We start from the raw sequence: 24,322 nt of genomic DNA on the forward strand, positions 1-24,322 counted from the left end.
AAAATTAAATAGAAAATACTAATAAGTCAGTCACACTGGATTAAAGAGTTATTTATTGATAATAACAATGACACACTAACAACACACAACATAAACAAACAACATGCAAGTTACTCTATTTACAAACAGGGTGTCTAAAAGGCCTACTGTATGTCCTGACCAAAAAATCAGGAAATCCAAGTTTCTTAAAAACAACAGAATGGCAAATTCTCTTAAAAAGGTTCAGATACTTAACTAAAATCTCGTCTTTATGGATGATCTGACAAGGACCTCTCTCTTGGCAGTCTTTCTGTTCTCTCTCCTTGTGTCTTCCAATCTCTTCCTACTGTACTGTACATACAGTATGTCCTTCTCTCCTCTTCTTTAATCATTGTACCTAGACTCTTTAAGCACCTTAGTAGCCACTTCCAATAATCATGACAATATTAATACTAATTCGTGCATATTGTCATTTTGGGAATAATTTTCCCATTTTTGTATGCTGTGAACAACGAAACAGGAAAATGAATACACAAAGAAACACTTCTTAGTACCATTAGTAAGTTAAATTCGGACATGCCTCTCTGCACTAAAAAATATCAAACAGATTAGGCATCATATATCCAGTCTTTTTAATTTTGTATTACGCCCTTTTTTAAAAAGGCAGAAATTAGAATCTATATCAGTTTTACAGATACTCCAGTTTTTTTCAAATTCTAAAGATGTCTTATTTGCATTAAAAAACAGGCACAAAGTTGTTAAACTGATTCAAGGTTAGACTCTGAAACGAGCTTTGCACAGGCATAAAATTTGCAAAGCAAATAAATGATCAGTTATATTTATATTTAAACAATAAGCAAAAATTTTCTTCTGAATGAACAATCAGAAAATTATCTCTGAATAATGCAACAGCCGGAGTAGCTTTCATGAATACGAATAGGATTTCTAAAATCTAAGCAATGTGCACTCACACTAATATGCAGCCCAAACTAATATGCAGTTAATATCTCATTCTATTACCTCCAGTTCCCTTTATGATGCAAGTATTAAAAATTCAAGGGAATATACCGCTGACTATGCAAGTTTATTAATTGCAGTATTCAAGGCAAACATCTGCTGATTTAGATTTGAATGAGGCTGCTTCTGTTTCAGCCTGATACAGACTTTAAGTCACTGTGTATACAAATCAGCCATAAACAACATTGATTCTTTTTGTACTTGGTCTGGTATGATCTTGTATTCACATTGGACGCCAGAAGCTTTGCTTGCAATATACTATAACATACTTAATCAGATGATTACAGTTGCCTGTGGTGAGGGTACAAAGACCTATGGCAGTAAAACCATTTAATCATCATCAGAAAAGCACTAGCTTAAAAGGCACGTTCATTTCTTCAGCCCTGTATGAACTACGTTTTTGAGTAGGGGGCCATGTGAGAGAGACGGCTCTCACAATAGTTCCCATCTAATAGTTTTGCCTTTCGAACCTCCCTTTTTACTGATTTGGGGATGAGAGAGTTGATCTCTCACCTCAGATTGGGAGCAAATTATCAAAAGATATGAGTTCCTTCCAGGTGTTAAAAACAAAAATCTCAATAGTCAAAAGATTTATCAGCTGCACAAAAAAAATGTGTAAAAGGGAGATTTGGAGACAAAAAACTTTTAAAGAAACCTGGAGTATTGCATTGCTCCACAAAGAAAAGTTATTCTTGTAACTGACAGGTAACGAAGATTTGATATGCAATAGGGATTATTATTATTATCTATGTGCTTATGTGCTCTGATGCTGACAGTTCAGTCTTATTTATGATCTATGCATATTAAATAAACACTTTCCTATAACCTTGCGGAATCCATATCAGTCAATAGTGACACCTTGATAAGTTCTATTTGTGGCAGAAGCTGCCTTTCAACACATTTTTTTGTCTCTGTGTTGATACAAAACTTTTGAAATTATAACCCAGGCCCCGAGGAGCCACTGCAAATTTGATTGCCCCTATCAACTTATTTGTGTTTCAGGTAGACATACTAGTATCACTCTTCTGAGTGCTTGAAGAGAAAGATACAAAACCATTAAAGTCTAAATATTTTGGAAAGACAAAAACTAGACAAAACAGCCATTTTAAATATTAAATGAGGTGTATATCATTATGTGCTGTTAGAAATTAAATAATCACTGAAACCAAGTTATATCTGAAACAGGATTATGGAAGGATATTGGCTCCTCAATGCATTAAAATTGACACTTGGCTACCATGTCTTGCCTAGTGTGCTTAAGAGTCTCTCATTGAGCTCACAAAGTTGAATTAATCTCATTTTGAGCACAGCAAAGAACAAATACATGCAAATATTTGATAGTAAATAAATCCAAACTTAAAAATGTGAGCAGAAAAATCTGTTTAAAGCAGAGCTAATTTTGGCATATGTATGCCAACTGCTCAGCCTCTAACTGTATTGGGAGAACTGGTATGTCCTCAGGAATTACCCTTCTTTCACTAACTACTGTATAAGGAGCCTGTTACATTTTCGATAACTTATTTCATATCAGCATGTAGTGCTGTTCAGGGACGCCAAATATGTAACGTTGCCATAGCCAAAATGTAATGTAGTGGCTCTCTGAAGGCACCAGTTCTGTAGGGTTTGGGCATTTACTGAGACAATTATTAATTGTAGCAGTAAATCACAAAGTTGATTCTTTTGATGGCTTTAGAGTCCAACCATGCGACATAACTCAAACAACGCACACACACAGGTACTAATACACGAGGATACATTTATTAATACATAGAATATGCCTTAAACTAACAGATCTTATCGAGAGGGTTATCAGAATACAAAAGATATATATTCAATCAGTTACGAAGTGTTACATATATCAAGAGGACATACGTTCAGTATATCATTCATTAAGACCGTTTCATCAATGAACTTCTACATTAGATACTCGAAACAAGTACATAAGGCAGAATTAAGTGTTTCTGAGCTTTCCCAAATTAATAAGCCTCACCGCTACAAGCATAACCATAAATATAAATGAATCAAGCCATTTTTCTACTCATATAGCAGTAAGATTACCTGTCAGTGCATTAAACAGCAAAGCTAATCAAGCAATTATCTAGGTCACAAAGCTTTAGAAACAAATCTTCCTACCAAAACACTTTATCTTATCTGGCATGTTTTGAATCTAATCTTTCACCCCTCTTTTCCGCAAAATTGTCAGCAGATCTGTTCCGATCAACAGAAAGGGGTGGCATGCTGGGAACAGTGAGGAAGTGCAAGTTATAATAAGAGTAAAAACGCAGTGCGACAAGTTTGAAATCTCACCACCTGAAAATAAACTGCATTACTTAGGAAGTCGGGTTAATTATTCTTGGATTAAACCTTGCATGACTACAGGTTGCAGTTGGTACTGCAGGAAGTCATGATTCATTTGCCTGATCAGGATAACACACACATTTGCATTGAAAAATGTCAGCAAAAAGTTACTGAGAGGTTACTGTCACTGAAAGGTCATAGTGCCCAAGGGCTCATGCCAACCAACTCTCGGTGTTTGATATCTTTTTGGTGGACATTAGAAAATTGAGACACGCTGAAACGACAAGACAAAGTTATGATATCATCTACATATGGATTTTTTATATTGACTACAGAGTTCATTGTGACTGAACAAAAACAGAAATAATTTTATCTACTCAAACATTTTCTCTTTGGCATTAATGAGCTTAAAATATTTCTTGATGTAAATATTTTATTTTAAGGGATAATTCCTTTTGAAAGCTAAAGTATTTCTTTGTGACAATAAATGGTGAACTCTTTTATGAAAGTGAAACCACAAAATCAAACTAACAGGAAGCCAATTGAACAAATGGTTAGAAACACAATTGTGTTATTCAAGCGGAACACCTTTCAGATTTGCACTTTAACCTTCATTTTGTTCTCTTCATATGCACATACTGTATTTCCTTTTTTCAAAATTAACAAGATTTATCTACACTGAGAGGTGTAAGAAACTCAAAGCTGCTGTGACTTTCTGGAAATACAAAGTAAAATATTCCATTGTGCTTCACATGGCTGCTATTTGAAAGAGAAAAGGCATAGAGATGTCACCTTTGAAAAAATAACACAAAATCACGAAGGCGAAATGCAGCAGGGACTTTTGTGTATTAATATATTCTGTTCCACTGATAGCATGACAAGGTTGGAGATGAGCAGTAAACGCTAGCAAACAGAAGCATGAAGATGAACCCAGATCCTATCAAAAAAAACAAAAACAAGCACCCCTGCCAAGTCAAAATATTTATTCTGCTTCACTATGTTCATTTTGAAGTATCAAACTACCTTGAATTCTTCTGAGCCGAACACAGGAGAAATCAGAAAGCTATTGCATTGGCAGGTATTTGCCGTCCATGTTGAGTATACTCAATATGCAAATTTTTATTGCATTATATAGCATTCTAAAGAGTCACACAGTAGGCTCACAAAGAATGATATTGACCAAAACAGGATAAGATCATGAGCAGCAGTGGAGGATGGATAATGTGCTCAACACTAACAAGCTGCAGAGTGGTGTTTGGTTATCAGTGCTGGATTTGATTCCAGCACCTCAGTGCCAGTCTGTGTGGAGTTTGAATGTTCTCCCTGTGTTTTAAGCCAGAGGTCTGCTTTCTCCCCACCTTCCAAAGTCATTACATCCTGCAGGCATATCAACGGCTGTTTTCCGTGGTCATTGGAAGAAAGGATTAATGGATGAGGTGGGGATGGGAATCCTGCTGTTACTGCACTCTGACTTGGCTGAACACTGAATCACATGAATGAATGAAATGTACAAGCGCTCTCTCAAAGCATGCTCTCTCTTTACAGCTGCAGCAGGCCTCTGTTATTAGGATACAGTGCTGTTGTGCTCACAATGTGCAAAACCTTGAAAATTAAAAAAAACTTTTTATTTCCCGTAGATGTACAGAAATGAAGATATGTTAAATGGAATGTGTGCATGCATCAAAACATATCAAATGAACAAGGCTTCATTATCTGTTATTGTGCAAATAGCTCTCTTACTCTTCGTTGTTATCTTCACATATCTATACTTGGTGAATAGTCTATGAACAGAATTAGCTCTAGAAATCCATCATCTATTCTGTACATTAATCCATTTCTCTGTTTTTCTACTTGTAGTGACTTGATCTCACTGTAGTGACCAACAGTGGAGTTTTCAACTGTACCACTTTATTTCTCATGACATCAATCCTATTCTTTTAGCTAAACATATTTGCAGACAGAGTGTCTAAGTGCCTCTGTGAATCAGTAGTTCCAGGCAGACAAAATACAGTTTTCAATAAAATCATTATGCTTCCACACCCACAAATGACATTATACTGTACCTGTAGGTGCTTCTGTCTGAAGATAATTAAGCTTCCTTTAGAGAGAGATGAGTTGTCATTGCTACATGACCTCAGTAAACTTCAGCTGGGATTGCAGTTCCATTAAGATACTATTTCTTTTTTTTTAATCTGGCAAGTTATCAGTTGTGACCATTTTTGTTTGAAATTTGTATTATTTGTTAAGAATTAATTAGTTTAAGTGTGTAAAGTACACAAGTTGTCAGAAATGAAAGGCAAATGCTTAGATTTGCACGAAGGAATGTCAGTTTCCACAACACTGACAAAAAAATGAGTAACCAATTTGATGAAGCAGTGACTCTTACTATTTGATTAATTAATATGAAAAGAGATTTTAAAAAATCACTTAGAGAGGTGTGTTAAAGTGGAGAGTTTTAATCTAAATGTGACATTTCCTTTTGCTATATGATGAATGCTGCCAAAAATGTTTGCCTTTCTTTGGCCCATAGATCTAATGTTGATAGACATTCTTGGTGAATACTAAGATCCATTTTCCAGTACAAAGTTTGTACATGACTAGTGTCTCTGCTTATCTGATGTTCTGTGCTCCTGATGGCACTTATCTGCGTTAATATTCTACCATGCAAATTCTGATGCTGTCCGCCCCTTAACTGTTAACTGAACTTTTCCCATTACAGGCAGAGAGGAGGAAACAGAGATTGTTTCTCTTCCAGGGGGCACAGTGGCGAGATACAGTATGTTTGTGCCTGAAACATGTTGGTTGTTTTACTGTGCCTCCTCATCAGCTTTGTCTGGGAATGTGTTTAGAATTAGTTGAGTTGGTGAGTGGTATGTGCAGAAACAATGTTAAGTGTTTCACCCAAAGTGTGCTCTCAAGTACAGGGTAGCATGGCATTGGTAATGTAGAACTGAAAGGACTAGTACTTCTCTTTGTGAGCTTTTTGCTTGCATATTCTTTTGCTGGTAGAAACTGGTAGAATTAGCTCCAGTCAATGCCAACTGACTGTTCTGACTCACCGACTTGGATTTGAAATGACTTAAAGAGGCAACCACAACAAGATAAATCTCTTGATCCCCGGTCTTGAAAACTGGACTACAGAATAATCAAAGCAAAAGCAATATAAAAGATGCATATAAGAGACAGATGCAAGCTGAGAAGGACATTGTTTTAAGAAGGACAGAGATTTGATTTCACAATGCAATCCTGACCTCATTGCTTACATTCTAAGGTCTGTGCTGTCTTCCCACTCTGTCAGTTCATCCTGACAAATAGGATCACATGAGTAAGGCAACACATATCCTGGCAACACAACAGAGAATAAAAAAATCAATGATAAAGAAAAACACAAAACCACGGACTAGAGCACTGCAGGTTCACAAATGTATTAATCTCACCTGGTACTCCGATAGTGTACAGAGGACTCCCTACTCCCTACACACTCTACACCCTGGAAGACCAGTCCATCACAAGGTACATACCTGTGGAGATACAAGCATGCCTACACTCACACCAGGGCCAAGCCTGCAGGAGCCAATTAACCTCAGTTCACGAGGAATGACAACAGCCAAGAAGAAAGCGTCATGGAGTGAGACTGTAGCTTAACCCGCTTGGCTGAGGGAATGGATTGTCAGGAGCGATTACCAATTACTGACAGCTGAGTGATTGAGCTTGGTTGTTGTCATCCCTCCCGAACTTTTCTTATAAACTTCATTTTGTCTTTGATTTTGGGATGTGGTAGGAACCCAGAGCACCCATAAGAAACCCATGTAAAACACAAGAAGAACATACAAACTCCACATAGAGAGTGCCCCAGGAATTGTACCGAGTTCCCTACCACTGCAAGACAGCAATGCTAACCACAGCGCCATCATGCTGCCTGGGGCTGGTTTCATGAATCTTTTTTTCCACTAACTCCTGTTAAAGAAGGGACTGGTGTTTAAAATGCTGATTTTAATGGAACAAGAAAGAGGCAGAAACAACAAGAACAGGCAAATCAATTAGATATTGGATGTTTATAAATTTTTATGTCCCTAAACACAGAAAATTTCAAATTGTTTGACAATTCTTCTAGAAAAATAAATTAAAGCACCTCTCTTATACAGTAGTATCATCCCCAGTTCCTTTACAGGAAAATAATATAAAGTGTTACATTTTAATCACTGAGATGAAGAGTATTAAGGCTATTATTATAAATAATATAATTACCCATTTTTAATAAATTAGATATTTTAAATAAAACACTCACAAAGATAGTTATACAACCTTTGAATATACAGATACAACATTCATGTTTCAGATATTTACACATTACTGTAGATATTAGATATTTTACATATTAGAATGTTGAATTCATTAAAAAGTTTTTCTCTATAGTTTTATATTACACAGATAACATTTTATCTGAGAAATAAATGAAGGATTTTAAATTTTCAGTGTGTTCACATTACCGATCCTGAAGACGATGAGCTAACACACATACTGTAGTATATATGTAAAAATATTTGACAAAACAACAGAATCAGATACAGTAGGAACAATTAACGTCATTCTCTGAAACAATCTGTACCACGTAAATGTCAGTCTGCATGTTGTGAAAGGAAAAAAAATATCTTATCTTATGTTAAAATAACTGAAATTGTAAAATAAAAGGACTCACTGGAAAACTGTAAAAAAAAAGACTTTTGATGTTAAAACGGTAAAAGCCCACTTTTACAGTTTATCCTGTAACTATAAAATCTCAACAGTGCATTCTAAATTGCTTGAAAGCTTCAGAATAGAATTTAGTATGTTTGTCTCTTCAAGAGAAGAACATATTTAATTTTAAATTTAATTTTCTTAAGGTTCATTGAAGGTATAGGACAAATGAATGATGGAAAGCTCCGGGCTTAAGAGCCAACTCTTAGTGGAACTGACACCTAATGTTTGGAACTTACAGTACCTCCAAATTACTTTCATGTTGATATCTAGAAAATGGCTTTGTTCAATGATTTGGGTAAAAAATGCTTGAGTTATCAAAATATCAAGGGGATTTTAATAGCTTTATCTTATAAGCGCCCTAAAATGAAATACACAGTATTTACACAGTAAAAACAAGTTAAATATCAATCAACAAAGAGATTCAATTTTGTTTTCCCCTGAGGGCTTGACATTTGAAAAAGTTCACCATTTTAGATTAGGAAAATTGAACTAATTTGAATTAATATAAAATTAATATAAAATTCAAAAAATCTGCAATACATGTACAGGCTTTCTGTACATGTTATTTATAAATGTTTTATAAATCAAATATACTTTATGGATATTAATGGAGTCACTAAAAGCTGTAATAATCAACCTCAACTGTAGAACTAATTGCCTGTCAGTAATAAAACTCGAACCATTTCTTAACTCTAGCCTTAGGGTTATTTGCAGAATGTAGCTTTTTTCAATTACTGTATACTACTTCACAAACGTAGCAACAGTAACAGTATTTACCAAACAATGTACTGTATCTGCTGTTATTAATTCGCCATCACATTTGGTCTTGAGTGAAAGATATGTCTAAATGGCCTTGATAAACATTTTCAAATTATTTTGCAAGTTCTCAGAGGAATATGAAAAAGCATCACAAATTACTCAGCTGGATGACCGTCTGATAATTAGGTATCACAAGTGTAAATACACTATAAATCACATCAAAAAAGACTGTTAAATACTGTGCTTCACACTGTCATACGTCTCCATAAGCAGAAAAGGATTCAGTTATCAATGATTCCTTTATAATATTAACATTTCATATAAATACAATTTCTTATCATAAGACATTACAGTTTCTTTTTTGTATCGGTGAAAAAGCAAAAGCTTAAATATTCATAATTTAATTCAAACTGATTAAATTTTAGTAGGCAGTAGGAATGTTGCTTACAAATATTAGCCTTCTGTAGTGTGAGGCAATGTTATCTCATCTTTCTATCGAAGGAGAAGAGATGAATTCCTGCCATAACTGAAAAGCAGAAATTGAACGATAATTGCTACATGTACAGTATTGTCAACAGAGTCTTCCACAACAGAATTGAATAGATGTAGTGCTCATCTTCATTGGTCCTGTTATATTGGGTTTGCTTCCTTTATTTTTTTTTAGTCTCTGGGAAGAATCTTCGCCAGTTTGCATTCTGTAGAAACAACAAAGTGAAAGGTGATGGTTAGTGACTTTCTGTTAGGCATCTCAGCTGTTGGAAAAACAATTGTGAGCAAATTAAATCCACATTGACCTTGAGTTAAGTAACTGACTGAGGTGGAGGTCTATCCAACAAAGTGTTTTAAAAAAGAGCAGCAGGTAGAACATATTACAGGACTGAATATATGTTTCACGAGTAATAACACTCAAGAATAAGACGCGATGAAGGATGTTTCCTGAGCATATACAGTAGGTATAGTGAGATTCTGGTCTGACTGAGGGCCAGACCATTCGAGTACCCCCATGCAGAGTGAAGTGAAGCTGCAGAGGTGGAGGAGGAAACCATGAGGCAAACTGTAAAAGACAGGGACTTGTGTGTGATGCACTGTGCTGTACGGCATATAGCATCAAGAAACAACATGGGAAAAGATTTTGTACAGCTGGTACAAAAGTGGCTTGGTTGTCATCATCCCAGTTCGTTCTATATGTTTTATATGTTTACTGTATATGCATCCAGAAACTAGAAGGGCTGAATGACAACTGGTTTATGGAGACGTCTTTTTCAAAGAACGTCAGGGAGCTTGCTTGGCTTATTCAGTCTCATACAGTATTACTTTAGCTTTGAGTCTGCATGGCACACCTAACACCTTGCAGCACAAGATAAGTTCATTTTGACCTGTTATTGGAGGAATGACGAAATAAAACGTGTAATAAGCAACACATCTGATGCTGAAGTGTTACAGTTTATTCAATTATGACAATTTAATTATGACAATCCATATATTATAAATTGCAGCAATTATAAAACTCAAATTTGCACAAGAGGGTAAGTTTCATACAGGATAAATTGAATGAAAAATCCCTGGTAGATTTTGATGCAGTCAGAGTATATTATCAGTTTAATGAGCTGTAAACGACTGGATTCATTCTGAATTGTTCACATGATCAGAAAGAAGCGAGACTTACCTTCAGACCACAGGTGGCCTCTGACTGTCTGGGAGCCCTGTCTGGTATTGTCTCATAAGTGTTGTTCACAGAGGCCAGGGTTTCAGAGGTGCCCTTGTGAGGCCTGTCAGGGATCTGCTCGTAGGTGTTGTCAGAGAACAAACTGTTCGGCGTCGGCTCAGTGGGAATCTGCGCGTAAGTATTATCCGTGCTCTGGGGCGGGCCTGCCATGGGATGGGAGGTCACTGTGGGGTTATGGCCACCACATGTCTCCCTGTGCAGCAGCGACGTCATGTCCTGGGGAGCCTGCCAGCCCGTCACTGCGTGATAGAGCGGGTTTTTCAACAGCTTGTCCAGGCTGCTGCTACTGGCAAGAACAGGGCCGGGAGACGATGCGCTGTGGGGCCCCGCGTCCTTAAAGGAGCACTTCCCAAGGGCGGAATACAAGGCTGATTTCCTGGGCAGTTTAGGGGAGCGCTGGAGCTGGAGGGCCGGGGGGGTATGCGCTCTGTAAGGGTGACAGTCCTGACCGCTGTCGGAGCCGTCGTCGAGCAAGGGCAGGGATTTGCTCCTGCACTCCACCAGCGTCAGCTCGGAATACACAGTGGTGTCGCTGCACCTAGGCTCTGGGGCTTGGCTTGGAAATAGCTGCGCTTCCTCTGCTCGCGGGTAGAGGCAGTTTGAGGCCGGGCTGGATCCCCTTCTCCCATTCCTGTTAGTCGCTGCACCTTCAGTCTGGTTGCGGTTGGACCTATTTGGGCTGCCTTTGTTGGATGACGGGAGCTGAGCCTTCTCCCTTGTTTTTTCTTGGTCCAGCTGGGCGTATAGGACTTGGCTTCTCTGTGAGGACTTGTCTTCCAGTGAGCCACTCAGTACACTCCTCAGGGGTGGGCTTCTTTTCTGCTGTGTAGGACCTGGTGCTTGGTTACTTTTCTGAAAGGCAAGTAGAATGGATTTTCACAGTGTTTTTTTATCTCCTGTACTTAGAAGCTAACAAAATATCCTTCCTGTCATAGCATTCTTAACATGCTATAGTTCAACACAGCCTCAACTGACTGAGTATGTACAGTACATAACTGTGCACAACCCCAGTTGCTGGATATGCAAATCATGTTTTCAAGTTACCTTGATCGGAGGAGGAACTTTTTCAAATGAGGAATCTGAAGGCAATTTGTGTAGTTGCTTATTGTACTTTGGCGGTAATTCAGGGGGCTGCTCAGCGTTTGTGTTTTTCCGTTGATTCCATATGCTTTTCACGGCCTGGACACTGACTGCAGGCTTCGCCTTTTGGCAGAACTGGATTTCGTCATACAGTTCAGCGTTGTTACTCTGCAAAGACACAGATACCTGTCATCCAAAGGCCGACTGACCCTGGTTTAAATGAATATGAAATCCTGGGATAAGAAGAAATAATGCAGAACTGTTATCCTTGATAGTCAAATCAAGAAAGTATAAAGAATTAAGGCAGTGTGGCCTCACCTCTGAACAGGGGACAGTGAGGAACTCTCCAAAGGGCTCGATGGGAGACATCTTGTAGTACTCTATCAAGTCAGTTAGGTTACAGTGGGTCTCAGTGTCTCCCGAAACAATAAATTGTCCCGCCTTATTCTGGTTGATAACGAAATGTCGACAGCGATCTTTCCCTCTGAAATGAAACAGGATGGATTTCTAATCAGCCAGGAATAAATATTGCATATCAGAAACAAAATCTATTTTTCTTCTGATCCTTGCTTGATGCATAGGGATTCATGCCTGGCCTCAACAAGGTACAAGAGAATGTTTCAGTGTCTCCATAACGGAAACTTACAGTAAATCACGTGCTACACAAATGATGAAGTAATAAGCATAAATCAGGTTATCAGAGACGGAGAGGACCGCTAAACTGTGGTTCAATTGAATTTCTTAGATCATAATCGGCCAATACATTTGCCGCCCTCCCCCTCCATTGTGCATATTTGTGCATTCCTGATTGCAGATAAACAAAAAAACATTCTTGCCGACAAAGATATGAATGTTTAACTCACTTGTAGGAAAGAATGTATCCTATGGCTCTGTCGCTGAGCCTGATGAGAAAACATCCCAGCTGCTTATCTCTGAGCTGATCTTCAGCATCCCTGTAAAAGATGAAGAGGTGGTCACATGTTTTGAATGTCACATTCAAATGCTATGAAAATGTCAGCAGTAATGGAATGGGTCTGCTGTCTCCTTGCACTGAGAGCATAGATCACACATAGTTTACAGCTGTAGTCTGCTCTGTATTTCACAGAGGGAAAACCTGTTTTTGAACGTTTTCACTCAACTGTTCATTTGTCTTTATAAAACTCCACCAGTTTCAGCAAATATAATCAAAATGTGTTATTAAACTCACTTATTACTTTGCTTTCAGTGGAAATGAACTGTTCCAGAAATTAATCTTTTTTTTTCTTTATAAATCTGTTGTGCTTCTTATCGCATTTTACATATATACTGTACCATATTTTACAGTACAGCTAATCTAAAACAGTAGTCAAAACAGTAATCCATTTAGGAAATGCAAGGAAAGATAGCTTTTTTTTTGGAATCTAAAACTCTACAGTATATCTGAATTTAGACCACCCTACAGTTATCTGTATTTTGACTTGCATTATGGCTAGCTGAAATGATATTACTACAATTATATTAGCTGCAAAGCCCTTTTCTAATACATACATGATCCTAATTGTTAAAAGACAACAAGCTACTGTAACAAAGCAAATTTGTTCAATTCCCGGATGGTCTGTTGCCTTCTTTTTTTTTGGTTTCAACCTAAATAGCCAATAAAACTATTAACCCAATTTTTTCGCTTTGCCGGACATACTGCACATCAAATCCTTCCTAATGTCTTTTGGAATTGATTACTCAAGCCATTCACTTCCTGGTACTGTGAAGACAGCTGTCTCCCCAGGAAATGACCTCTGATTTACAGCAGGAATGAAAAAGAGATGGATAACAAAGCAACCCAATAACTTTTTAATAAGAAAAAAACATTTGCTTGTGTTATTAAGAAATTATGCACTGTAAGACCTATGACTGTCTGCTGAAGAGATTTCAGATTCCAGCTGATTTCAGGTGAGGTGAGTGCTCTGAAAGCAACATCCTCCGCCTGCAAGCTCCCAGACCACCTGCGAAAATGGAATTGTTCCTTTCTGGCTGGTGTCATTGTGGTTTGCTTACTTCCTAGCGATGAAGCCTTGAAACCAGTCCGGGAAGTTGCCGTTGCGAAGGATGAGCGGGGCCTGCGTCTCCGTAAACCATTTGAGTGCCAGCTCCTTCAGCATCCCCTCTGCGTGGTCTGCCTGGGGCTCTGTCCCAGGCACCGGAGCTTTCCGCTGGTCCATCTTTTCTGGAGCCTGATCCTGAAGAATGCACAGACAAAAGGGTGGAACAGGTTTAAATTTCACGGCTCAGCGGGGAGGTGAATTTGCCTATTTTGTGGTGCAGTACGTCACCGTCCCGCACAGGGCCCTGAACGACAGCATTGTTCTCTTACCTCACCTCCCCTTGGCTACCCAGCCCCACATTCACATTTTACTACACTTGTTCCTGCTTCCATTTTGGGATATATTTATTATGCTCCATGCAAATAAAAAACTATTTAAAGCTCCCTTTATTACGCAATGAATCGGGAAGCAGAAAATGATGCACATAAGAAAACAATATGGGTAAAATGTAAGAGAATACACATTCTGAGATAAATAATATTTGAACAAGATTCTAAAAATGACTCAAGGGTTGCTACACAAGCATCCTTGTGTTGGGTAATATCAGTTCTAGAGTCCTGCAGGTTTTATAGGTACTCTCCAACTAAAAAAGACCAAGACTTCACACAAATATCCAAGAGCAATTGTGTCCAAGTATCTTCTGGTTTTATTCCACCCAAACTTTCAAGAACTTTGGCTGCCTCTGTATAAAACCAAATCAGCGCCAAATTCTAATTTGTCTTGGACTCGGTCGTCCTAGCAACTTACTTTCTCACTGTAATTTGGCTGTGTAGGAACTAATAATAATAATAATAATAATAATAATAATGATAATGATAATAACAATAGTTATTATTATTATTATTTGTGGTTGCGAATTCCACACTTCTCAGAAACAATCCTTGAACATAGCGAAAAAGCCAAACCAATCCAAATGTTTATCCTTAGAAGCTGGCCTTAAACAGGGCAGCAGCATAGTCTCTGACCTTCAAGCAAAACATCAGCCAGGTGCGAAAGAAGGGTGCTCTCGGCAGTTTGTGATCCATGGGCTTCTTCATGGAGGTGTTGTAGGCTCGAGAACCGGGACCTATATACTGAAAGAAAGGCCAGCCATACCATGGACAACCTGTGCAGAAAATAAGAAAACCAGAATGTCAGATGAGCATATAAACAATGTCTTCCAGTGGAACAGTCTTCACAATCTTTTGTAAAGCAGGTAGGCAGTTGTGAGACCCTGGGAGATGGCCTTATTATCTGATGAATTCCCCCATTGCTTCAATTGATATCTTTTGTCTCCGCGGTACGCTGTCCTCTCACAAAGGGATGCTCACACATACTGTAATTAATATTTTTTAACAGTCCTAAAAAACAGCCATGAAAAATAACGGTGACCACCTGAGGATTGGCAACCACAACAGAACCCATTTTACTTTTTTAGGTACAATACGGATATGGGAAAACAGGTTATAGCAGTTTCTAGTTAAGGCAGCAACCGGTCCTTTTAACTGAATGGCGAGGCTTTGCAGAAATATGGTGAACTTTGCCAAAATATCACCAACAATCACCGTGTGAAGCAGATATTTGAATAATACCGTGCAAATCGCACACGCACTTTTATGAATAAAGACGTTCTTTGCCGGTTGTTTTTAAAATAGTGCCAATCGCAAATCGCAATTTTACTAATTTTGTACTTCTGGTAAAAACCCAAAACAAAAACTGAATTTGTTCATATAATTAAAAAATAGAAAGTTTATTTAGCTACACCATTTATTGTCATCTCTACACTACTTTGTTACTAAAATCACAATAGTACCAGTTTATTGTAACGAGTACGTATTTCTCAATTTCAAAAAACAAATGTTACGGTTTATTTTAGGCTATGACTGTGTGCGCTGGAATATTTAATAATGCACCGAAGATATAAACGATGACGACCGAAAACACCAGTACATACCTGAAGTGACGGAGCAGTGAGCATGGTTTGATTTAACTCTCATTTCAAAAAGGCAAAAATAACTCTATGACAGCATGCGCGTAGTGCAGCTGGTGAGACACTCTGAAGGAGTATAGGAGTATAACTCTTTGTATATACAAGGGTGACATTTATTTTCTTTCCATGAGCACGGAAAGTTCATGAAGTCGTTGTGCCATGGCTGAAGACGTGATAGGTATTTGCATGAGAAAAAAAGAGAAAACGAAGGAAGGAGGGCTTTCACCCAGAAAGAGTTTCCTCAAGATGAGTGGAAAGTAAATGCTAAAACCGGCTGTGGGTTTTTTTTTTTCAGTGCCGGTGGCGTTAATGCAGCGAGGCACATGATGATCTAACAGGAAAACACGGTTCGTACACACAGACGGCATCCCTGTGACTACTTTTGTTATTTTTGTTTTAACACTGTGAGTGTTTCACATTTTGCTACTCAATCGATTGGCACCTTTAGTATTTCTAGGCGCGAAACTCTTCAGCCCAATTTGTAGGCCACGTCGTTTGCTTTCTAAAGTATTGAAAGCACTAGTAGAAACATAAAAAAAGTCTCAAGTGTGTGGACTGAGACAGTACAACACTGAAAAACTAAACGTTTAACATGCGAATAAAAATCAAAAGTGAATGACCACTGCATAAGGAGATTAGACGCTTCAGGTCACTGAGGGACAGGTGTGTCCGCAGGGTTTCAAGGTGGATAGAAAGCAGAGCTGAAGAGCTGGACAAAGCTATCAAATTGGTCCACTTAAAACAGTAACCAGCCGGATTACCTTGCTCTGTGCTGAGGTAAAATGAAAACCCGCAGACACATAAGCCCAGCGAGATCAGGACTGGTCACCCCTGTTCAAGGATCTTGCAAAGTGATCTCTATCTCTCAAGGTTAACTTAAACTTAACTTTAACACTTAAAACTCAACACAACACTGAAACTTTAAGTGTCCACTTCCCTGGACTATCACACTGCAGACTCATCACTGACGTATAGTATACTGTATTTCCCCATCCAGTCAGACAAATAGAGGCCATCAGGTGTAAAATAAAAATGTATATTAATGAAAACTACCAGTTCAGCGGGATTTTTCTCAGTTGAAAAATAATGATTAAACTCGAAAACCACATCTTACACTTGGGACTACTGTGTCACGAATATTTGGTGGATGAAGGGATTCACAGGTATTAATCTATTTTTACTTTATTTTTTTAGACAGACGGAGTCATATTTAAATTTACGGCGTTGTTTCCCATGTGACGCTGGAAAATGTTAGTATGCAGAAAGAAGTTACGACACAAAGGAGGCGAGATATCCCAGAGACATTAACGATAAAACATTTACTGTAACTCGGAACAGTAGCTTCTTCTTTTCTTTTTACAACAGATTAGAACCATAAAACACAAATTTTAAAATCGTCCGAAAACAGACAGTTGACGAATTTTACTTAGAAAATGAAAAGATATGTGCCAATCTGAACCTCAGTTTAAATATTAAAATGAGGTTTAATAATTTAAGTGTCTAAAGCCCTCATACTATTAGAAAGAGTTGAACTAATCTTGTAATCTAATTTGCATTTACTAAGTGACCATTACATATAACTGCCGCATACTGTACTTACGTCTTTAAACCTCTGTAATAGTCTAATAGTTCTCTAATAGTTAATCTTTTTCTCAATCTCCTGTTTTCTTAGGTCCAGTTTGTCTATTTATGTTATTCTTCATGTCTGGTTTTAAAATAAAAAAATGACTAACATTTCACATCGTACTTTCTTGTGATACCTGGAATGTTTCAAAATAAATATTTTGGATGGATGGAATCATATAGATTGTTGAAACTGTGATGTATGAAACTGAGTTTTCTTATAGATTGTATTTTACACATACTGTACAGGTATTAGTTTATCACACACACTTTCCTCTATTTGACATACCTAGATACAGTACTTTCTAAGTTTCTATTCTTAAAGTAATTTAGCTGACAATTCAGACAATTCTTTAACAAAGTCTTGCTCTTGAAATACAAACTGAGCACATATTTTAAAAAAGTAGATGATGGATTTTTTTAATACCTTTCAGAATACTTTAGTATTCCATATTTAAACTCATTTTCCCAATATCCTTTACACTGTGTAAGACTGTTTATTTACAGTACATGTACTGTAAGTAAATAGCAGTGCAACTTCAACATATCTGTTGCTATTGAAAGCTCTTCATCTTGGAACAGTTAAAATGACTAAAAGTTGTAGGGGGTGGAGTGGTGTGGAACTGAGGTGACTCAGCTGTTTGATCTATGGTACCTTTCTAAAGAGGTGATTAATCCACTTTCAGAGCCCACTCAGGTGGACTGTGAGAGTACACAACGTTTGTATAATCAGGTCAGGAGCCTACCTTGTGAGGAGTCTGACAAATAGTACAGAATTTCCAGACTTTTTTTAAAGAAAAATATATTAGTTTGTGGTCCCGATGGCAGCACAAGAAAAATGTTGCTCTCAATTGTTAGTGCTTCAACATCAAGTTTTGAGACAGCTTTATAGTTATTTTCTCTTAGTATTACTTCCATCCCAGACTCCCCTTTAAAAATCATACTATTCTGGTACTGAAGGCATTTTTGTCTGTAACACTGAGAACAGAAGAACGTCATATTTTACCATTGCCATCTCAACTTAAAGCATATCTCTCTGAATCCGTTTTCAAACCAAAACTATATATTGCCAATTTTGTAAAGTTCAGTAAACAATTTTAATTAACATCCACAGACACAGTTTTAAAAAATCTGCCTTCTCCTAAAAACTAGAAAGATTCGTCCAACATCTGTACACAAACGTCACACTATTTTTATTGTGTGTTGACAATATTTTCTCAATATTTTATCTCGAGAGGGCAGGGTTAAGTGATTTGGTTAAACTTGACAGAATTTTCTGTTTAAATGTGAGAGACTACTAGGAAAAGATTGGTTTTTTTATCTCAGACTCAGACTGGCACGTTGACATTTTGTAAAGGTCGCGTACTGTACAGTAACTGCAGAGCTCAAGTGTTAAGACTTACTATGTAAGTCCCACCTAAATTACTTCCAAAAATGGGAAGAAGGCTAAATATGTATTCTAATTGGCATTGGAACTGGAACTGGAATTATAAAATCATACTAAGTGTTCAGCTTAGGGGAACTCCGTTTTTTTTTCATGAACAATCCGGTTAACAGGATTTAACTTTTTCGGATTTGTGGATGGACAAAAAAGATGGGCAAGGTCACTTCTGACAGCGTCCAGAAGTAGGCTGGCTGTATTTCTGTGCCTTTTTGACGAGAAGGTTGTCTCTGGTTTCAATAAAAAGTGTTTCTACAGTATTTTCTGAGTTATCGAGCTGCTGTAATCAAGAATTGTGACGATAACGCCTTCTCCATGGTTCCCTGTCATATCTCTTGTGAGAACTGTTGTTTTGTTCAGACCTTCCTATGTGTGTGCTCAGTTGTTTTGCTTGTAATAATTTGGGTGTTGAGAAGTTAGTTCCACTAAGGGTGGCATACAGACCCAACTGAACCAGCTGTTCCATGAAGCCTTACTGTACACCTAAGACTGACTCACTGCTCAAAGACTTGAATTAACCCCACAGAGGCATTTTGGAGGCAGTGGCTAAAATCCTGAGGTTTGGAATTTCCTGATGTGTAGCCTGATTTAAAAATCTTTCTAACTACTTCTGAATAAATTATGTTGAGGATTGAAATAGAAACAAAATCAGTGTTTCTATTGAATTGATGTGTGTAACTTTAAAAAAATGCTTCAAACATACAGTAGTTACTGTATTTTTCTTAATGTTTTAAAATATTGTTTTATACAAACACCCTTTACCTGGATTTTAAATACTGTACCTCTTTCAAAAGGCACAGTTCAAAAGTTCTGTAAACTGACATCTTTGAAAAATGTAACCCAGTTAGATTTAAAAATATGAGATACTAAATTGTACTGATAAAATATTAAAAATCTTAATCTTGAACAAGACAGTCATTTTAATAAACACAGTTAAGCAATCTTAACAAAGGAGAAATGTGGCTTGACACTTGAGAGCAAAATTGATTTACTGAAGTTGTGAAATTGTAGTATACAGTGACTGGAAAAATCTTTTTGTTGAACAAACTGACAGAATATTTACGCAACTTAAAGCATTTTCAAAAAGCTACGATTAAATGTGGGTTTCTTCAGACTTATAGGAATTAAAAATGTTCAAGAACATAACTATCACTTTTATCCATTATTTAATCTAATTTATATAGTGAAGTACTGGATTGTGTAAACATGTTAATGAATTTTCTGTGTGAAGCTTTTTTATATTTGTTCACTCATTTAAAGGGCTTTAAGGTGGTGAATGATTTGCTACTGCTGTTTCATAACACAAAGTTTACCTTTTTAGAAACATCAAGGTGAATTGACATTAATGAATAATATATATACAGTATATAATAACAAAAATACATTTACAGTGTCAAAAAAGAAACACAGGAACAAAATATATTTTATCTCATACGCAGGTATAATAACTATAACCTTTCTTCCAAGAACCAGCAATCACACAAAAATGACTCTTTTGGAACTGTATTATCTAGGTTTCACTATATGATTGTCAGTCTAGATCCTCTTTCCTTTTATCATTGTGATAATCTCCAGACGTGGTGCATATACTGTATGACTAAATCTGTGGAATATTACAGCTCATTTCTGTTTCCAGTCTTAAAACTCTGATTTTTTATTTTTCACCACAAACTCCAGGGAGAAAAGACAAGAGAGGTGACAATCCAGAGAGGCCATTCAGCTTTTGGTTGGTTTTAGATTAATGATACAAAAAATCTTAATTTATCTCAGGGTGGCGGTTTCAGTACCATGACAGGGGAGTAGGTCCATTCCAGACCTTCACCATCCAGGTGTAAAAAAGTGTTTTTTTTCTGTTTTCTGTCCTGAATGGAACTGATTTTATTTCCCACTTGTATCCCTGGCCACTTGTGTTGCAGATCATGAAGAAGTCCCCTTAGTGGGCATATTGTCATGGTCTGTGCCTTTCAGGATTTTGTCTCAAGCCTCCATGCCATTTGTTTCATTCCCAGCCTGAAATCAGTTCCCTTAGTCTGTCCTATAATCTATAGGATTATACTGTATATCCTATAATCTGTAGGATTATATTGAGCCTGCAGTATGTGCTGCTTCTGTTCATTCTTTCATTCTGAGATCATGCAACTTGGAAACAAAGGCTTAATTAATTGCAGCCATGTATTGGCCATAGACATTATTTGATACCTAACAAATGTCTATGATGTCGCATAGGAAATATCCTTCATTATGTTGTTTTTGTTGTTTTATTTCTCCAGAAAATTGTTTTCCTTCATTCAGAAACCAGTGTGGTTCATCGGTAGTCTGCCTGACATCAAGATGATGATGCACTTGGTCTGGTTTACAGAAAACACAGAAGCAGGAAGCCACTGCATTTCCTGGTTGCTTTCTTTTTTTCTGTCCCAAATAAACAACAGGCTGCTGTAGTGATGGCAACTGAAAGCCCTTGTTTGTTTCTGAAAAGTTAGAAATTCATCAGAGCTGAATTTGAAAGGAATCACTCTTGTTTTCCTTGCAGATCTGTTCAAACTGCAGAAAATCTTCCCCTTCTTACTGGTGTCTTTCAGAATATCAGGTCTTATGACTGTAGTTTGACTGTCACAATCTATCCCCTAAATCATAAAAAGGGGTTGGATATTTGAAGGTGTAGTCCAAATTTCTTTTAATGGTTTTGATTATAACTTGCTGTAATTAAATATTAATAGTCACATTTGAAGGACATTATATGCTTTAAATTCCATTTTTTATCAGATCAGATAAAATCAGAATTTCCATGTAACAAATTTATGATCCATAACAGAGTAACTGGCTTGCCAGAAATGAGGCTATTTTCAATTAACCCAAATCAATTGAATTGAATTCTGCTTTAAGATTTGAGGGCCTGGGCAATATTAGATCTTCCTAAAGGTCCAGATTCTGCAAGCAAGGAAAGACTGAATGATTCTTGCTATTGTAATCACAAAAGCTAGGGTATCATCCATCATTTTGTTTTCTGTGACACTTACAGAGCCTGAGCTCTCCAGCATTCACTTTGCAACCTTAAATATTACCTCCCTACAGTGTAGAACCTACTGACGTGTGGCAACTGTTTTTCATTTTACTTCTTTCACTTTTAAGTCCCAGCAGCCTGGGAAGCTAGGCCTGCTGGAGGAAATCTCTTATAAAGGCTTGCCGCTGAAGACATGCCCCTGAAAAGACTGCAGAAAGAAGCAACTTGCCCTCTGCCTCGAAAAGGAAAGAGGCTGTTTTTTATAGTTATGGCAAGACGTGAAGCCTTTATTGTGCCTGTTTATCTGGAGCATTAGGATGTTGCTGTGGCACAAAGCCACCATCACTGTGAGGCAGAGGCCTGCGGTCTGGATGTCTTGGTCAATAAAAATGTGTGTTCAAAGCCAGTTCTCTGCAAGATTCTCAAGGAGTTTAACTGAGCTTTGAAGCATAACAGCCTTCTCGTAAAATCCCTTAAAAGAGGCAGTGCAAAAGTAGTTTCTGCTTTGCTTCATAGTAACTTCAGATTCACTATGTCCCTGATTATGTTGAATATTTGAGAGAATCAATATAATTCTTATATTATGCAGGATAGTTTATTTGTTTAATTCTATACTTTCTTCTTTGAAAATTACAAAGAAAGAAAAAAACTTACAATATTTCAACTGACTATCTATGGGACCATGTAGATGTATCTATGGATTCATGTTGATATTTTTTGGGGGGAAAACAAACATATATCTGCAAATAACGTAATAGCTACACAACTTTGTGGAGCTGGAACAAACCAGAGAAGGGTATTTGAATAGACCAGGTGGTTTTGCCGCAGAATGACACATCGTATGACATCGTTTTTCTGTGTTGGTTATGTACAGTGGGTATTAGAATAGTATTGTCTTAACTCTCAAGCTACTTATCACAGAATGTTCTGCAGAGGAAAACCAGAAAGCCTCATGTAGGAATAAAGAGGTATTTTATGTGCTAAAGTACATTCTGTTACAACAGAATGATTCTCAAGCCTGTGCGCTCCAGCACAACCCACTCGTTATGCTGCTCAAAATTAGTCATTACTGCCGAATGTTTTTGCTGCCTTTCCTGTTATGGGAGGAGTAAATGTGAGATTTGTTCTCATTGCGAGAGGGCCTTCTAAAATGGTACTTAACCATTCCCATCATTATTGATTGTGACTCCCTCATAATTGAATTTCCCAGCATTGCCAGATAATTTCAATAATCTGTCATTTCTCATACCTGGTCAGTTCTGTCACTGTCTCCTGTCTTGCTCTCAGGGACTCTCTGCGGTAAGGGTCTAATTTATTTAGCCATCCACTTCAGAACATTTACAGCTTTTGCCTATAAGAAGGTCAGCATCAGATTTCTGTTTTTTTTTTCTCTATTACATGTGGGAGGAAAATCACTAAGCCATTAGCACTTTATTGTCATTAAACACGATCCCTGTGTCTATTCCAGGGACGGAGCCAAATATCAAAGTAGACAGCAACTGAACTGCTCCATCTCTCGCAGCGTTCCAGTGTCCTCTCAGAAATGACCTGCCCTGCCTTTATTTCCCCCAGTCGAGTTCTGCCTCACAGCTGCAGACTGCAACAGACTCCTTTCACTACTTCGATCGGATTTATTTTATTGTGTCCCACACTGCAATGCCCCCAAACCGTGCTTTTATACAGTATATAAATCATTGTTGTTGTTTTTTCATTAAAACTTTTGTAACATGACTTGTTACAACAGCGCTGGGTGCAGCATAAATTATTAGAGTTTATTTCTAACAATTTAGAATGTATTTCCTTTTTCTTTTGATGTGGGTAAGTCCCCCTGACACAGTCCAGAACCTTTAAACCAATCTGATTAAAATATAAAAAAATAACGTGTGTTTATTCATGTTTCTGTCAAATTAATTAAATCTGAGAATTATCTATGTGTAGGTATAAAAATAACCCTTTATGATCATAACCCAGTATGAGAGAGAAGCACCAGAGTGAATTCCTATGGACAGGAAACGTGGTTATTTTCCTCAGTGGATACTCATGATTATCAGGGTCTATGAAACCAACTGAGACACCCAGTAACTTGATTGTAATTCGATTATTATAATAACACTTTTTCTAACTATCCACCCTCCCTCAGAAATATTAACTTCATATTTAAGGATTGACCTGATGTGTTTCAGGAGAAGCATTTCATTTTCATGTTGGAGATCTTTGAACATCTTACTTCAATTTATGAGAACTGTGTTTACCTCAATCTGTATGGTATATATGTAATCCAAACTGGGTCATATGAAATCTCATGTGCGTCCCCAAAAAACAACTGTTATGTAGACATTTGACCTGGTTTTACAGGCAATGTTGTCACTATCTTTCTCTTTTAGTAGAACTTGACAAACAGTCATCCAAATCAATTTCTCCAGCGATGTTCACAGGACACTACTGGTTTCCGCAGACTAAGCTACCGTGTTTTGATGCATCACTCAAGGCGAGGGACAGATCCACTCGTACAAGAAGACAAGGTTTGGTTCAGTCTTTCCGTTCCCCACGCCCTCCCCTTCGCCGTGGCCGGATCTTTCCTGCCAAGCGCGTCATGTCGGGAAATCACTCG

At 37.5% G+C, this 24,322-nt stretch overlaps 1 protein-coding gene across 1 annotated transcript; it reads right to left on the reverse strand.

The window, feature by feature from the left end:
• Positions 1-7,272: 7,272 nt before the first annotated feature.
• On the reverse strand, positions 7,273-15,915 carry sh2d7 (SH2 domain containing 7). Its single transcript, XM_088641632.1, has 8 exons — positions 15,611-15,915; positions 14,643-14,782; positions 13,631-13,812; positions 12,463-12,552; positions 11,918-12,083; positions 11,564-11,767; positions 10,460-11,371; positions 7,273-9,488 (listed from the first exon to the last, which is right to left on the reverse strand). The coding sequence occupies exons 1-8, from the start codon at positions 15,651-15,653 to the stop codon at positions 9,444-9,446; spliced, it is 1,782 nt and encodes a 593-aa protein (XP_088497758.1). The 5' UTR covers positions 15,654-15,915; the 3' UTR covers positions 7,273-9,443.
• Between the last annotated feature and the right edge of the window lie 8,407 nt (positions 15,916-24,322).

The sequence above is a fragment of the Lepisosteus platostomus genome, chromosome 7 (assembly GCF_059453375.1).
Source record: "Lepisosteus platostomus isolate fLepPlt1 chromosome 7, fLepPlt1.hap1, whole genome shotgun sequence".
NCBI lineage: Eukaryota > Metazoa > Chordata > Actinopteri > Semionotiformes > Lepisosteidae > Lepisosteus > Lepisosteus platostomus.